The following is a 17,694-nucleotide window of genomic DNA, read 5'->3' as shown; positions in this document are numbered from 1 at the left end:
ACAAAATACCACATCAGTATACATCACTCAGATACTGTGGCAACTACATTACGCCATGGTCTTGTTAAAATGAGTAAATGTTTACTCCTCCAGCTATCATAAAATAGAAGAAATTCATCTTAAATGAGTATTTGACATTTGGGGAAATAGGCTCATTCGCTTTCTTGCCAAGAGTGAGATGAGAAGATTGATATCACTTTCATTGCTGTCCATTAAATAAGAAGCTGGAGCCAAGAGACGGTTAGCTTAGCTTAGCATAAAGATTGGAAACGGGGGGAAACAGCTAGCCTGGTTCTGCCTAAAGGTAACAAAACTTATCTGATTAACACGTTAGATTTGTTTAATGTGTACAAAAAGAGAGCGGTTATGGAGCGGGGCTGTTTCTTATCCAGGACCGGTGACTTCAAAACAACATCATTCCTTAAACTCGGGACCAGATTGTTCTAAATAGTGCATCACTTCATTATTTTAGAGAGCAACAGCCTAACTTTTAATTTTGTTTTGAAGTAACCGGCCCTGATAACGGCAAAAAACAGAGACCAAAAGACTGATAAAGAACATGAACATGAAGCACAAACGTTCACTTTGTATCGCAGCATTATAAATAATTGAGTTCTGGCATTATGTAACTCAATAACAGTATTTACAGTGACCATATTCAACTATAAACTGTTGTGACCTTGGCTGCTTTGGCTGCTCGGATAGTACGAGGACACAGTGATGGACACAGAAAGTTATTTGGCACAAACTTGTTCGGGTCACAAAGCAGGAAATGGGGAAGGGGAAGTCAGATGGACGAGGACCTGCTGACCTACACATGATGTCTGGCTCAGTACACACACACACACACACACACACATACATACACACACATACACACATACATACACACACATACACAAAGGCTCACACACAACTATTAGAAAAAAAAACTAGGCCTCTGTCCTATTTTTGGGTGAGCTTTTTCAGTTTTTGCCCTCTTTCCGTCCTCCAGGCCTGAGGACAGAGAGATGAGAAATACTTTTAACGCATCAGACAGACGTGACTGAGGAGCACCGAGTGATCGCTGAAGAGATCAGCAGATTATCTCAGGAGGATGTGCATCCCCAAAGCAATCTCCAACAATGCCGGGGTGTGTCACTTTCTCATGGAGAGGTCAGTGAACGCCTCAAAACAAAGTGCTCATCGTGAGTGTAACTGAGTGAAATACCATGAATTCCTTCGAGGAGAGACTGTCCAAACATGTCCAGACTGACCTGAGTATTTTGAGTGAGATCAGTGTGATGCAGCTAGGAGGCAGCTATAGACGAATCCCGCAACCGTTTTGTGTGTTCCAGCATCTAGCGGCGCCTGCGGTGGCAAGTCATAGTGACTCTACTGTTTGCTAACTGTGTTAACTGGTGACATTCAGCCAAATGCATCTGTGGTTGCTCGTAGTAATTTACGTAAAAGGTCGGCATACTTTACATGAAGATACAAGTAAAAAAAATGATACACGTCTTAGGACAGCTTACATTCAAATGATTGCGTATTGTAGGGAGACGCCACCGCAGTAATGGAGACTTGTTTACTTGTGTTCAAAGGCAGGCTTCATGCTTTAGTGGAGTGCAGCAGGTATAAACACTTTTACCTTTAGTAGTAGTTGGACAACAATTCATAATTTGTTTCAAGCAAACAGAACCCTGAACTCTGCAGTTCGATGCATCACTGGATGAGATTCTCCAACATATAGTGACTGTACGATAAAGAAGAAGAAGAATAGCTTGCTTATTGTCAGAAGACAGTAATTAGAGGAAAAACTCCAGTCAGGTGATTCAGACATTCCATCACTGACAATACCAGCGTCCAACAGAGGGTGAGAAACCGACAACCACACACACACACATACAGACAAAGAACAGTGAAAGATCACGACCCCTCGCATTCCATCACATTCGATGGCCCAGAGCCAGCGGAGGAATTCACCAGGATTGCCCACACTACAACTACCCAATTACAGTTCCTCTGAAAAGGGGAATACGGCCTCGGTTAAAGGCACGGCTGTACTGCTCAATACTCTCCACAGCAGCGACCGACTAAACATCGATTCAGCATTTCCTTTACAAAAGAGAGGACTCAACAGTACACGGCCGGAGCTTGATTTCTGTTCCGTTAGACTGAATTCTTTACCGTGCTGTTAATCATCCCAGCACAGAAACAAACTTTTCATTAACACCGCAGTGTCTCAATAATTCAAGTATAAATCATAACTTGACAACTATGCAAGTACATCCAGAGGCGATACATTGCCTGTTTTCATCCCTTGATGGCATATAATTTCCAGAATGCGGCATATCATCACTGCTACTATAATGCAGTCAACCAAGGAAGTGGTGATCAGAATGAAGTGACAGGAAGTGTACTGGCCTAAATAGCATTGCATCAGCTTGAAATTGTGTCATTAGCTTTGGTGCTTTGCAGAAAAATTGTTCTACAAACTGGCAACATGGAGGGCTTGACCTATATCTGTGAGAAAAAAACAAACAAAAGAGAGTTGCTGTGTCACAGAGAGAGAAACGGAGATACAAACGTCAGAGAACAAGAGAGGGTGATGGTTGCGGTGATGATGATGATGATGATGATGATGATGATGATGGGGGTTTCCCACCCCTGACTTGGAGACTCTCAGAGCGGCGCTGCTCTCCTGCTGGGACTCACCACCCTCCCCTCCCACACCCGCCCCTGGTCCTGACTCCACTTCCACGGTGCTTCGGAGAATGGAAACTGGCAGCACGAGAAGAAAATATCTCCTTCACTTTGCCTCTCTTACCTGATACCAACATGACAAAAATACTATTTAGCTGTGCTGCCATCTGATATCTTGAAGAGCAGAAATGCATCAAACTACTACTATTGGTGAAGAGATAGCAGCTAATGATGTTTTAGTGCCTTAAATGGAACATTCGCCACCTGTTCTGTAGCTGTTCAATCGCTGTTGATGGTAAATGTAGTTGACTGAAGCGATAAAATTCTCAGTGGGTGCAATATTGGCAGAGAAAGCTGAGTTCTCCTGCTTGCAGAGCTTTGCCAGCAGCGCCTACATGTACCAGGATGCATTGCGTACAAGCTCCTGACGTTAGCTTTTTCTTCTGGCGATTGCATCCACACTTCAAAAATCATAAAAGTGGTGTTCATTTGTGGAGATTATCTTGCTGAACAAAACATGTAAGTATCATAAACGTGTGTTTGTATTTCTGCAATAATCCAAAACCCAATGCAAAATCCCATTGGCTTTTTGTCGAGGGAACCCTCTAACTTCCTGGTTGGCCTACAAAAATACATCATCCCTGCAGCACTCTACAGTGACTGTGCAGAAAAAGTCACATGTTCTACGATGTCTTTCAGCTCATCACAGCAGCTTGCTAGCCCCATCTCAGCTCCACCCTGTTGTCCATTTAGTACAGTCGGTGATGCAAGAAGTGAAAGCGGGATTGCAAAGTACTATCAAGGGATATTTCACATCTACCTGCCATTATTAGCCTAAATGGAACTGATTCCTGCAAGTTTATCCTTTGTTAAATGTTTCTTTTACATTTGATTGACAACATGTTACCATAACTAATTCTTCCAATGTCAGATTACATCCACATCTTCATGAGGCTCCTCTCTGACTCCCTTGGCCCCCTGTTGGTCCCCTGACCCTCCCTCTGAAAACCACTGTGCTGAGACACTGCAGCAACTTAAATATGTCATCTATTCTCAGCACGATGTACCATGCATACACTGACAGAAGCTAAGCTGTAACCCTGAAAAATTAAACAGTGAAACAATAAATCATTCATAGTACTTGACATGTGTTCACAAGCTGGTCATTAGTCCTCCAACAGTTGATCCCAACCCACTTCACAACTGTGTGAAACAGTCCCGTCACCGCCTTTGGAGTGAGACTGGGAACCACTCGTACTCCCATGGGTGACACACATCTACGCCAACATGAGGGAGGGTGCTCTCTGATCCTCTCTCTCTCTCTCTCTCTCTCTCTCTATGTCTCTCTCCAACAGACACAAAGACATATTTGTCCAACCTAAAAATAAATGAAAAATGTTACCAAGCCTAATTGAGGGAAGTATTTACAAGACGGGCGTGTTCTGTCTCTACTGGTAAACAACATTTCTGTAATATCCCATGAAAAAAAGCACATAACTCAATGGTGTAATGATATTTTTGAATTACTTTTAGAAAGACCACTATAATGACAAGGCAGCAGAAAGCATAATGATAACTTTCAGTGATACCACAGGAGTGTCAGGAACATTATGAACCATATATTGAAGGATTATTATAGAAAGAGTGTCACAGAAACCTTTTTAAACTCACTATTGAGTATGCACATTGCATTCTGTCTCCCATAAAAAGCACATAACTCAATGGTGTAATGCCATTTGTGCAAAGAGGAATTGCTTTTAGAAAGACCACTATGATGACAACACCTAAAACAGATAGCCCCAAACATTTACTTGATCCACTGATCTATGGGACTAGATATAGATCCTAATACATGTGGTTGACTCTTCAATTGGTCTGGATGACATTCAGATGGGCCACATTTGTCATCAATTGTGCAAAATGTAATCTGAAGGCAGCAGAAAGCATGAAAACAGCTGATTTCAGTGAAACCACAGGAGTAACAGGGAAATTATGAGCCATATATTGAAGGAATATTATAGAAAGAGTGTCACAATAACCTTTTTAAACTCACTATTGAGTATGCACATTGCATTCTGTCTCCCATAAAAAGCACATAACTCAATGGTGTAATGCCATTTGTGCAAAGAGGAATTGCTTTTAGAAAGACCACTAAAATGACAACACCTAAAATAGATAACACCAAACAGATTTACTTGATCCACTGATCTATGGGACTGGTTATAGCTCCTAATAAATGTGGTGGACTCTTCAAGTGGTCTGGATGACATTAAGATGGGCCACATTTGTCATCAATAGTGCAAAAATAATGTGAATCTGAAGGCAGCAAAAAGCACAATGATAACAACTGATTTCAGTGGTATCATAGGAGTGTCAGGGAAATTATGAGCCATATATTGAAGGATTATTATAGAAAGAGTGTCACAATAACCTTATAAACTCACTATTGAGTATGTACATTGCATTGTGTCTCAACTGATAAACAACATTTCTGTGATATCCTTTGAAAAAAGCCCATAACTCAATGGTGTAATGCAATTTTTGCAAAGAGGAATTGCTTTTAGAAAGACCACTATGATGACAACACCTAAAACAGATAGCCCCAAACAGATTTACTTGATCCACTGATCTATGGGACTAGATATAGCTCCTAATACATGTGGTTGACTCTTCAATTGGTCTGGATGACATTCGGATGGGCCACATTTGTCATCAATTGTGCAAAATGTAATCTGAAGGCAGCAGAAAGCATGAAAACAGCTGATTTCAGTGAAACCACAGGAGTAACAGGGAAATTATGAGCCATTTATTGAAGGATTATTATAGAAAGAGTGTCACAATAACCTTTTTAAACTCACTATTGAGTATGCACATTGCAATCTGTCTCCAAAAAGAGCACATAACTCAATGGTGTAATGCCATTTTTGCAAAAGAGGAGTTGCTTTTAGAAAGACCTCTATGACCAGTGATATCATAGGAGTGTCAGGAACATTATGAGCCATATATTGAAGGATTATTATAGAAAGAGTGTCACAATAACCTTACAAACTCACTATTGAGTATGCACATTGCATTCTGTCTCAACTGGTAAACAACAATATTGTGATATCCACTGAAAAAAGCACTTAACTCAATGGTGTAATGCCATTTTTGCAAAGAGGACTTGCTTTTAGAAAGACCACTATAATGACAACACCTAAAACAGATAGCACCAAGCATTTTTTTACTAGGTCCACTGATGTTTGGGACTGGATATAGCCCCTAATATGGACTTAGAGAGACATTATGGACCACTTTTGTCATCAATAGTGCAAACTGTAATGTGAATATGAAAGCAGCAGGAACCTTATGAGCCATATATTGAAGGACTATTATAGAAAGAGTGTCACAAAAACCTCATAAACTCACTATTAATAATGTACATTGCATTCTGTCTCAACTGGCAAACAACATTTCTGTGATATCCCCTGAAAAAAGCACATAACTCAACCCACTTTTGTCATCAATAGTGCAAACTGTAATGTGTATCTGAAGGCAGCAGAAAGCAAACTGATTTCAGTGATACCACAGGAGTGTCAGGGAAATTATGAGCCATATATTGAAGGAATATTATAGAAAAAAGATGCAATGTGTCACAATGACCTTAAATAAATTCCCTATTGAGTGTCATGCACATTGCTTGATAAGTGCACAATGTGCCCCATGTCCCATGTCCTCCCACTGACCTGCTGGTAGTTCTCCTCTTCAGGCTGGAAGCTGTTGTCAGTGGGCTGAAACCTCAGGTTGATATGAGGGAAATTGTGCAGCCAGTAAGTCCACCAGGGAGCAATGTAATCCACCCGAGCTGAAGACATCCCGAAGCTGCCCAGAGAAACAAAAGTTGGGCTACAGCTTGAATGATCCTCCCGGTACCGGAGATCTTAATCCTTTCTTCTCATATCAGACAAAGACTGTGGTTAAAGCATTAAAGCATGCTCTCACACTCTCAGGTCCACATGAGGAGAAGTCCTGCAGAGACAGCAGTGGTGCTGCAAAGTGCAATCCCACTTCTTTACAGGAAAGAAGAAATAATGCACCAGTGTGTCGGTGTGTGTGTGTGTGGACCTCCAGCTCCTCCGATCCAACAGACAGCTGCTCCACACGCACACTACACTACACTCACTACCAGCGGGGACGCGCACTGAGAGTCACGGGAGCGCGCAGACACCCCCTTCTGAGGAGTTTAGAGATATCAGTCTGCCAGCATGTCTGAGATAATACTGTTAAAGAAATACACTTTTTTGCTTTTGTCGTAACATAATTTACACATTTGCACTTTGTTGTAATATTATTTTCATTTTGACATGTTTTATTGTTTATATGTTGTTTTATCAGTCTATCTGTGAAATTAGCTACTGCACTGTCACCTAGTGGTCAACTCAGACAATTACAAAGACCTTTAATGTACAGCAGGGGTGTAATTCATGTCCTAGTAGAGGATGTCCGAGTCTAACACTAGCAACTTTCATCTTCAACAACTGTAAAATAAATAAATGAATGAATACATTAATTAATCAATCAATCAATCAATTAGTTAATTAATTAAAGGCTGGTGGGTCTACATGGAGCTGTATTTACTTCTGTAGACACTTCCTCTGGTGAAATCAAACCAGAGTGCTGGTTGTCTGTAAATGTAAAAATGTAAATCAGATTTTACTGTCACATATTTGTATTGTACACAGCACAGCACACAGTGAAATGTAGTCTCTGCATTTAACCCATCCTAGTATGAGGAGCAGTGGGCAGCTGCACGGGAGCGCGCAGACACCCTTCTGAGGAGTTTAGAAATAACAGTCTGCAAACATGTCTGAGGTAATACTGTTAAAAAAATACACTTTTTTCACTGTGTAGTAAAATTATTTTCTTTTTGGTATTATGATTTTTAAATTTTGTTTCATCAGTCTATCTGTTAAATTAACTACAGCACTGCCACCTAGTGGTCAACTCAGACAATTACAAAGACCTTTAATGTACAGCAGGGGTGTAATTCATGTCCTAGTAGAGGATGTCTGAGTCTAACACTAGCAACTTTCATCTTCAAGAACTGTAAAATAAATAAATACATTAATCAATCATCAATCAAAGGGTGGTGAGTCTCTATGGAGCTTCCTCTGTAACTAAACTTGTGAAATCAAACCAGAGTGCTGCTTGTCTGTAAATGTAAAATGCAAATCAGATTTTCATCAGATTTTCATGTCACATATTTGTATAGTACACACAGCACAGCACAGTGAAATTTAGTCTCTGCACTTAACCCATCCTAGTGTGAGGAGCAGCTGCTATACAGCGCCCTGGGGAGTCCAGTGCCTTGCTCAAGGGCAGCTTAGCAAGGCCCAGGACGAGAACTGGCACCTCTCCAGCTACCAGTTGGCAGGGACTTGACCCCCCGGTTCCCAAGCCAAGTCCCCTGGGACAGAGCTACTGCTACTGCCACCCCCCCCCCCCCATCTGCTGGATTTCATCCCAGTAACCCATCAGTTCACCCGTTCTGTAATCCATGGTTTTATTATAAGAAGTGTGCATATTGATGTTTTAGTAGCATGTTTGTGTGATGCTGCACTAGCACTAGAGCTGCAATGATTAATCGGTTTTAAAAAATTCCAGCTTCTTAAATGTGAATATTTTCTGGTTTCTTTACTCCTCTATGACAGTAAACTGAATATCTTTAGATTGCAGACAAAACATTAGTACATAATACAGTATGTACTTAAGGGGCATTTGATTATCAGAGATGTGAGGTATACAACACTAAGAAGATAAAGAATTTTTAGATAGTTACTTTGACATGCCTTTATAATAGAGGCGGTTCTCTTAACACTGGTTATAGCTCAAAGCTGACATCTTGTGGAAAGATGTCAAAACACCACATATGACCATTCCTGTTTTAACAAGCCGTCTACACACCACACCCAGGACACTGACAATACTTCATGGTGCAATTCAGTTTTTTTAATCCATCATGTTGGCATTACAGCATGAGAATGCAGCAGACAAGACCACAGAGAAATAACTGTTTTCCAATTTTTTATTACAATTTGTACATCACGGATTTACTTGAGCTCCTTCACAGCCAGACCTGCAAAAGACACAAAGACAACAGGTTAGAAAATATAAAACTTCACAGCAGCAGAGACCGAGGCACTCAATTTCTGCATCTGACATTCTTGAACCTTTTTTCCTCTTGTGAATATTCCTTTGAATGCGTCATGAGTACACACCAATGAACACATTTGAGAATCCCTTGTTCAGAGGGAATTACCTCAAACATCTGACAAATCCGTCAGACCGGCTTCAGCTGTGCAGTTACCATTAAAAACGTTTGCCAGCCATATCCAAGTTGATCTAAATCCTTCAACAAGGAGACTATGGAGGCTTAATATTTATTGTAAAAATGATTTGTCAAATTACTTAAAAGCAACTGTGTGCACACAACTAGACAAATAATACAACTGAATCAATGCAATCATAGCAGTCCAATTATATCTGCGTCAAAGTTTGGCAGATCTCCAAAGACAGATGCAACCGAAGGCTTTATTTACACGTGTTTGTTTTTTGTTCAAATTGAATTGCATCATTTATCAGAAGCACATTTCATTTTCTGGGCTAATTTGTTTGCAAACTAGAGAACATTAGTTGCAGTGTAAGCCCAAACACTATTTTCATACTCTTCATTTTTCAACTTTGATCATGTATTAACAACTACCTAAAGAATACAATATTAAAAACCTGGCAAACCGTTTTAGTTACAAGCTCATTCAGATTAACAGAATGTAAAACAGCCGTCCCCCACATACACCTGGGTTTACAGGTGACCTTTAAATGCAAAGTAGATAATCATAAATGCAATAATATGGAGGCGTTTGGCTGCACTTACATTTCTCTTTTGTATACTGTGAATACTGTTCCTCTTCATCATTGCACTTTGTTTGGCATACGTTGCGATGATACAAGACTATTCTCCGCATATTAAGTTATTTTTACAGTATTCTGACTGCCCAAATTTCAGCAAACTTCATCAGCCTCAAGACTGTTTCCAAATATTATAAAATTGCCTTGGCAGAAGTGTCTGCAATTGTGCTTTAAGTTGCAGTTAGTCATTTTCCATGGGAAGGGACCCAATATTATCTACCCCCCGTGGACTCATCCCATTTAAAATGCTGCAAAACCCAGCCGAGTTTTTATTGTAAACAACTTCAGCTTATACATTTGTTTCTACCCAAGATGCACTGGTTATGTTCCTGAGGCCCAATAAACCCGTTGAAGCTATTTCCTACATTGTAAAACTGATGCAATGTGTTTCTACGAATGATCTGAAAAACTGCCTTGTTTACATCAGTTTGAGTTATTTTATTATTAGCACAATGCTTCTTTTTAGAGTACATTGCTGCCACTATAGCCATCCCCTGCAGTCAACAGAAACGTATCATGCCATCCATGGGCTTTTGGCATGCATGTGCACATTAAAGTAGAACGAGAAACTCAGACCCACTCCAAGTGGTCCAAAACTCCACAGGGTACCATCAGGAAAAGATGCAAACTCCTTAAAACAGAACTATGTTCAAGCTCAAATGTACATGACTTGTTGTTAGTGCTACTGACCTGGGGGAAGGGACTGCTTGAGCTTCTCAGCCTTCTCCTTGTCTGTGATGACCAGGGTGTACAGGTACCTGCTGCAGCGCACCTTGAATTTAACATTGTCCTTGTTCTTCTTGATCTTTACGGCTGAGGGAAGACAAACAAGCCAGTTCAGATTCAACACATCAATAGAAACATCTATTTGGATTAAAATCACAATTCAAACTTCCCGGGGACAGACGAACAAGAATTTGTACATTTTCCAAATCAGGCCGTTGTAATGCATAATTCTACAGGTCCATATTTTCAGAAATATTTCCTAGGCAGTTTCCAAGACACACTTATAAATGGAAATACCTATAGGAAAATAGGAAAGGTAATTAATTTTTTAATTATTGTTGAAAACTTTATTCTCCATATATCTTGACTTGTAAGCTTGCCTGTAGACACATTTCACACTTTTGCATGTTCGGCTGGCCTGCTAAGCCCTGACTTAAGACTCAAGGTTACACCAGCAATTATCCAACTCAAATGGAAGGAGTCTCTATGTATGCACGTCTGTTCTTAGACATTCCCGGCAACCGGCTCAACTTCACACTTGTCAGGTGTATTGCTGAGGACCCTGCAGTGTCGAGTGTGAAGTTATTTAATAGTGTAGTTCTACAGAAAGCTGCGCGCACCAATAGCGGAGGCCAAGCAATCACACTGAGGCACGTTTGGAACAGACACTGTACTAGTTTGGAATAAATTGGAATAAATTGGAGGTGATAATTAATACAGTCTCTACTTCCTCTGTAAGAAATGGCAAATTACATGTTTTTTAATAGGAAACTTCTCAGTAAATTATGGACCCATAAAAAGAAGCGTTGGCAGGGGCAAATATAACCTACAAGTTGTCACCTGCATGTCAACCATGCCATTTAAATGTGCTTATATATATATATATATATATATATATATATATATATATATATATATATATATATATATATATATATATATATATATATATATATATATATATATATATATATATATATATTCAAGGTTAAGAAATGCATCACTTTCATTTACATCAACCAGTAGTCAGGTGACAGTTAAGAGTTTAACTTACACTTGGCATCCTTCCTCCTGGCTGTAAGCAGGAAATCTTTGATTTCTTCTATCTTGCGAGGCTACAAATAAATAACAACAAAGCAGGCACAATTATTATTGAGAAAAAAGCATCAAAACTAACAGATTGAGAATGTGAACAACAAAGTGATGTTAGGGGACCGGTGGAACTGATGTTTCTGCTAGAAATCGAAACCCAGCACTAGGTCCATCATTGCTCTAGCAAGACATAAAAAGCATCACGAGCACATCAGCCTGAGATGTTTGCATTATCTTGCTGACAGCCAAAACAAGTCTTTAATTCAAAGTAAGTCAGGCCAGGCAGTTTTATTTGTATAGCACATTTCAGCAACAGGGCAAATCAAAGTGCTTCACACAAACATTCAAGAACATTGAGACAAAGTGCAAAAGAACATTAAGACAATTAAAACGGTTATAAAAACATTAAATATTAGAAAATAAAAACAAGCTAGGATAGAAGCTAAAATAGAATATAACACAAGAGTAAAAGCTCTAGTTCAGTATAAGATCATTATCTGGTTTAATAAAAGGCAGCAGCAAACAGGAAAGTTTGAAGCTTTGATTTAAAAGAACTGAGTTGGACCTGCAGGTTTCTGGGAGCTTGGTCCAGATATTTGGTGCATAAAAACTGAACACTGCTTCTGCATGTTTAGTTCTGACTCTGGGGACACTAAGCAGACCTGATCCAGATGACCTGAGAGGTCTGGATGGTTCATAACATAGAAGATCAGAAATGCATTTTGGCCCTGAACCATTTAGTGCTTTATAAACCAGCAGGAGTATTTTGAAATCAATTCTGAGAGACAGGTGTTAAGATCTCAGAACTGGACTGATATGATCCACTTTATTGGTCTTAGTGAGGACTCTAGCAGCAGCTTTCTGAATCAGCTGCAGCTGTCTGATCCATTTTATTTATTTAAGTACTTGTAAATAACTGGGCACCATTGGTTAACCTAAGATAAGACTTCATCAGTTCACCACAACCACACAGTTAGACTGGTAGTTTTACAGTTGCAGGTCATAATTGAGGTAAACTCATGCTGCAATGTGCTCCTCAACACGTCATTCCTGTGCGACAGGCTGCAGCAGTATGCTAACGCTAACAAGCAATACTACATGCTATCTGACGCTTCATAGACCACAAACACATTTAACGTTACTCCATTCACAAACTCACAATATACAACATTATCAGCCATGCGAACTTAAGCTATAGATGTATTTAAATGAGATTAAGAGCTTACCATGCTGCCGTTTCAGCGGACTGAACGCTGGAGAGCAGAGAGAAGATAGCAGTCAGTTTATCGGTTATAACAACGGGAATAAAAGTGTTGTAAAACAAATAGTTAGCTCAGAATGTAGCTACTGGAGTGTTTAATGATAATCTAGCAGACTGGGGATGTGGTTATTAGCGTTAAAGAGGATGGATGATGATAGAAATCGTTATTTTTGTTTATGTGTGAATGTGAGACTCACTCAGTCGGCCAGAGAGGAAGATGAAAAGGGGCGGGACTTCCGGTTAGGGAGGCTTTTATACCGCGCTACGGTAAGAACAGAGGGACAGTGTTGAGGCAGAAAAGCGTATGACCCGTTGTAGCCAGGTTGTAGGTTGTAAAGTGGGAATTTGACGTTTAGAGAGTAGTTTAAACAGAATAAGCGTTAAATATGGGACCTCTGTACTGTAGGCTATTAACAAGTAACAAAATATGAACCATTTAAATAGAAGGAAGTATAAAAATAGGAGCAGTATATACAATATTGACAATAAACAGACTATTAACAAAATTGCACAAGTGGAAAATTATATTGCACAGTGAGAATGAAATGAAGACAAGAAAGCTGACTACATTGTGAAACACTTGCATTAAATTAATGCCAATACCTCAAGATAATACTTAAATAACTCAATCTATTCAGAGAACAATTGACAAAATTAAATGTTGGCTTTCTAAACCCAGGGAAGAAGTCTAATTTCATCTACCAAGATAATCACCTTTTGAAATAAGCTATCCTTCTTACAACACTAAGCTAGGCATATAAAGAAGCACATAAATGTACATAAAAGTGTATACAGTATATATGAATATTCTAGAGTTGCAACAGTTAATTGATTAATCGATTAGCTGTCAACTATTAAATTAATCGCCAACTATTTTAATTCCAGCTTTTTTAATGTGAATATTTTCTGGATTCTTTACTCCTCTATGACAGTAAACTGAACATCTTTGAGTTGTGGACAAAACAAGACATTTGAGGACATCATCTTGGACTTTGGGAAACACTGATTGACATTTTTCACAATTTTCTGACATTTTATAGGCCAAACAACTAATCAATAAAACGATCAACAGATTAATTGACAATGAAAATAATTGTTATTTGCAGCCCTGTACTATTCAGATTGCTTTTGTCCTGTTTATCACATCTGCGTTGTAATGTACACAGTTCCATTTCAACCTGATGCTTGTCAATGATTTGTTGTCTCCGCAACTATGAATTTATTCATTGGGTGCTGAACTGAACACAGATGATACACATAAGCACTTTTCAGGTCATAAAAACATACAATTTCCAGAAAAATAGCCCCATCTGCTGGCAACAGGAAAAACAAATTGTAATTCTGGATTAAGGAATAACATACAAATAATATTTATTCCGCAATGTAAAGTCAGTGGCTGGATATAATAGTTTTGAAATGGTGTTGCAGTTAGTTTGGCTCCCAAAGCATTTGAAACCGGATGGAACGCGGGGCTGAATGGCTGGTACTCAGCTGCAATCTGATTGGTTAATTGGTCAATTACGTCAGAGTTTGGAGTTAGCTAGCAGAAGGTCTGTTAATGATGAACTCACCATGAAGATGTGGATTATCTTCTACTGCACGGATATGAAAATATGCTTTTTGAAGGAAAACTTGAGATTAAAACACCTCGGTGCTCACCAGCCGCTGAATATAGTTATAAACCAAACCGCTGGTAAAAATAATGAGATTTAAAGTTGACTGGTAAAGTGGCTAACTGTTGGCTTGTTAATTAGTAAAGTGGCTAACTACCAGCTTGTTGGAGGAGACCCTTTTTGTTTTGCTTCCTGTGTGTTTTATTGGGTTTCTGGATGGTACCTGGACAAGAACAGACTTTCAGGATCTCAAACATCTTTCTGAGAGGATTACCAAGCATGAAAACAACAGGACAACACCTGCACAAGAGGAAATGAGCACCATATGACAAGTTGAGGAGGTATGTACCCAGTAGGATGAGCTAGCACCTGTGTTAAACTGTGTGGCAAAGTGTTAAATGGTGCATAATGTCAAACTGTGCAATTTTCTGGTTTTACATCTGTGAATAGAATAGAATAGAATAGAAAGCTTTATTGTCATCGTACTAAATACAACGAGATTCACAGTTTCCACTTCTGGTCAGAGCTTTAAAACACATACTTGACAAGACTAAACGAGGCAGATAAAACATATAACAGGTAAAACACACACAGTTATAAAGCAAATAAAAACAGGTAAAGTAGATGTAATAAATAAATATAAACGGAAGTGTTACACTAGAAGTATGAAATATAAAAATAGATGTAATGTAAACAGAGGTAATTGCACTTGTAAAACAGGTAGGGTATAGATGTAATAAATAAAATGTAAACAAAGGTAGTTGCACTTAAGGTGTATATTGCATCAAGGATATATTGCACAGTAGTATATTGCAAAGTAGTTGTCCCACCATTTATTCCACCTTAAATGCCACTGATATGCTTAATATGAAGTGCATAAAGTAAAATGTTCAGTAGAAGAGGATAGATAGACAACTTAGCTGGTTCTAAAGTCAATTATAGCTCCTCTTGTATGGACAATAAAACTTATTCAGAACAGACTCCTCCAAAATATATATATATCTTGCCAGAAAAATTGAAAAGAAGAAAAGAAAAATTAATTTAGCAAGGAAGGCAAAGGTGAAAGTAAACTTGACGTTGTATTAAAATGCTTTAAGGATTATATTCACACAGTAGACAGGTGTTAGGGCTCCAGATTTATTAAGCAACTCAAGGTCAGACTGCCTCTGGGTGATGCAACATTACTGTTCATAGAGAAAGAAGATAAAGCAGCCTTAATAGGCTATATTCAGTCTGCTTCATTAATTAGTGTCTTCTGATTAATGTATGTGCTGGTTGAATTTAAGTCTATCTATCTATCTATCTATCTACTGTATCGATCTATCTATCTATCTATCTATCTATCTATCTATCTAAATCATTTACTCCTCTTATTCTTTACTTTTTCTCTTCTTAAACTGAAATAACTGTGGATAGAGAGACTGTAAGCCCGGAAGGCCCAATTTGTTTCCTGCAAGACTGCTGCGTTGTGTGTTTTTACTTGTATATATATTCTGTCAGGTATTTCTTTCGTTTCAGACTAACTGTAAATTATGGTTGCTCAAAAAGCAAAAAAAGATTCGCCAGAGACATCTCTGACACGTACACACATTACAACCAAACCTGCTGACTTATGGGTTCAATTATCTTTTACAGTCAGGACAGATAAATCCAAAGGGTGCCAGAATAATAAGCCTTTAAGAATATAAATGGTTCACACAGAAGAAATTCCCATCTATTATCCCCACAACTTGACAAAAATAATTCGATATATATATCTGCAGCAGCCGAGCACAGTTAATGGACCAATCCTGCTGGAGCCAAAAGTTGTGAAACACATTTCTGCTCGGTGGGTGTCAGTTTACTTTTCTTTAGCTTAAGGTAATGCTTTGTCTTCTAATTTCTTGTACATATACTTTGTTTTACAGGAAATAGTTGAGGCTCAGGAAATGGCAAATATACTCAGTGCACTATTGAATACAGATTCAGTATGGATGTTAGAGTTCATTAATGAGCTCCATCAGGTGAAGTCTGTTTTAGTATTCAAGTTTCAAATACGACAGACCAGCTTTGTCAATAATTTACACCAGGAGATCTGTGCGAGCCGAGCATATTTGGTCGTTAAAATTTGAGTGACACCTTAGTCCATTTCCACGGAAATCCGCCTTGACATGGCATTAATTCATAAAGACAGGAAACACCAGATCAGTCGTTTTTAATCAACCTACTATCTTCCCGTTTGCCCGAGTCCACAGGCCATCTTTCCCTAGATACTCAATCAGTGCTTGTACTATTGGACACGTTCCGCTCAGGATTTTAAATTTTCAGCAGTCTCTTGTCAATCAAGGTGAAAGATGGAGTGCAGTTTGTTTCAGTAATGGTTCAGGAACTCAGAGCATGACCTCTGAGCGCGTCTGCAATCACCTGCAACACAAGTACAGGCTAGAAAACCACTGCAGAATGTACATTTTCATGCCGTCATTGCTTGTTTGCTTGTTTGCCCTCTCGAACCATTTTCCTCACCATAACAGGGACTGAAATGAACAGTTTTGTTCTCCTTGCGGCAGAGGAGATTATACTCTATTTCTCCAACAGACATTCATTGACACCGCTCCTTGACATAGCTGAGGGAATGTGAGGGCAACTCTTAGCTTCAGTAAAAGGATGCTGGATCGATTATGTGCGATGTCCTCTATCACTGTTCAGAGTGTGTGATATGATGGATCTACAGTGTGTCATTGTTATAGGGTTGTATGAACAGTATGAAATCTGATATAGTGGTGGATAGTGAGGAGCTTATCTTATGCATTATACAATATAAATTCAACACGGTGAATAGTTTGTTATTTAACCCGGATTTGTTGACCTTGGTTTTACTTTTGTTATTGTTTGGGGTCACAGAAATCCCACTGCTGTAAGTGTAGTGTGACTGTAAAACCCAATACTAAGGCTGCAATATGATGTAAAAATTCGTCAAAACTATATACAAATGTCTATCGTATATATTTTTCTATATCGTTTCTATATAGGCTAGGCCTATATTACATTTTTTCTCTATTATTTCAATTAAAACTGTGAGAAAATACTCAGTACTTTTCATTTTTCAAGTATTTGATTGACACAAGAGTATACAAATATAGGCTTTACCGTGTTGTTATTTCATAAAGACTATTTATTTGTTGAGTTACCAGAAAACATGCCATATCGTGATTTATATCGTCATGGAGATATGAAATGACCTATATTGTGATTGAAGATTTTCGTTATATCGCCCAGCTCTACCCAATACCGGTATTTAGAGAAGTATTGAAGAATAATTAGAGATGTATTTGCCACAAACTGGGCTTGATGAAGGTGAAACAATACTAGAAATTGTTTTATATTTGTTAC

General features: G+C 38.8%; 2 protein-coding genes across 3 annotated transcripts in view; both read right to left on the bottom strand.

The window, feature by feature from the left end:
- The window catches only part of ttyh2 (tweety family member 2), a 70,859-nt gene extending 63,999 nt beyond the window's left edge, over positions 1 to 6,860 (bottom strand). Inside the window, exon 1 of one of the 2 annotated variants that reach the window (XM_074619722.1) lies at positions 6,411 to 6,860. In XM_074619722.1, the coding sequence (XP_074475823.1) occupies positions 6,411 to 6,539 (129 nt within the window). In that variant the 5' untranslated portion in view covers positions 6,540 to 6,860. The remainder of the gene's footprint in view (positions 1 to 6,410) is intronic. The other variant, XM_074619723.1, reaches the window with a different exon arrangement.
- A 1,798-nt stretch (positions 6,861 to 8,658) lies between these two features.
- Positions 8,659 to 12,975, bottom strand: rpl38 (ribosomal protein L38). The gene is made up of 5 exons (XM_074619512.1): positions 12,910 to 12,975; positions 12,678 to 12,704; positions 11,414 to 11,474; positions 10,324 to 10,446; positions 8,659 to 8,800 (listed from the first exon to the last, which is right to left on the bottom strand). Exons 2-5 carry the CDS (start codon positions 12,678 to 12,680, stop codon positions 8,775 to 8,777), a joined length of 213 nt encoding a protein of 70 aa, XP_074475613.1. The 5' UTR covers positions 12,681 to 12,704; positions 12,910 to 12,975; the 3' UTR covers positions 8,659 to 8,774.
- Positions 12,976 to 17,694: the final 4,719 nt, after the last annotated feature.

This window comes from Sebastes fasciatus, chromosome 20 (assembly GCF_043250625.1).
Source record: "Sebastes fasciatus isolate fSebFas1 chromosome 20, fSebFas1.pri, whole genome shotgun sequence".
In the NCBI taxonomy this organism is placed as follows: domain Eukaryota; kingdom Metazoa; phylum Chordata; class Actinopteri; order Perciformes; family Sebastidae; genus Sebastes; species Sebastes fasciatus.
This window is presented reverse-complemented; position numbering and strand designations above follow the sequence as displayed.

Coding starts and splice junctions, on each gene's coding strand:
- rpl38 (XM_074619512.1), bottom strand. Junction 10,447..11,413: donor CAGGAGGAAGGATGCCAAGT/GTAAGTTAAACT, acceptor GTCTTCCCTCAG/CCGTAAAGATCAAGAAGAAC. Junction 8,801..10,323: donor CAAGCAGTCCCTTCCCCCAG/GTCAGTAGCACT, acceptor TGTCTTTTGCAG/GTCTGGCTGTGAAGGAGCTC.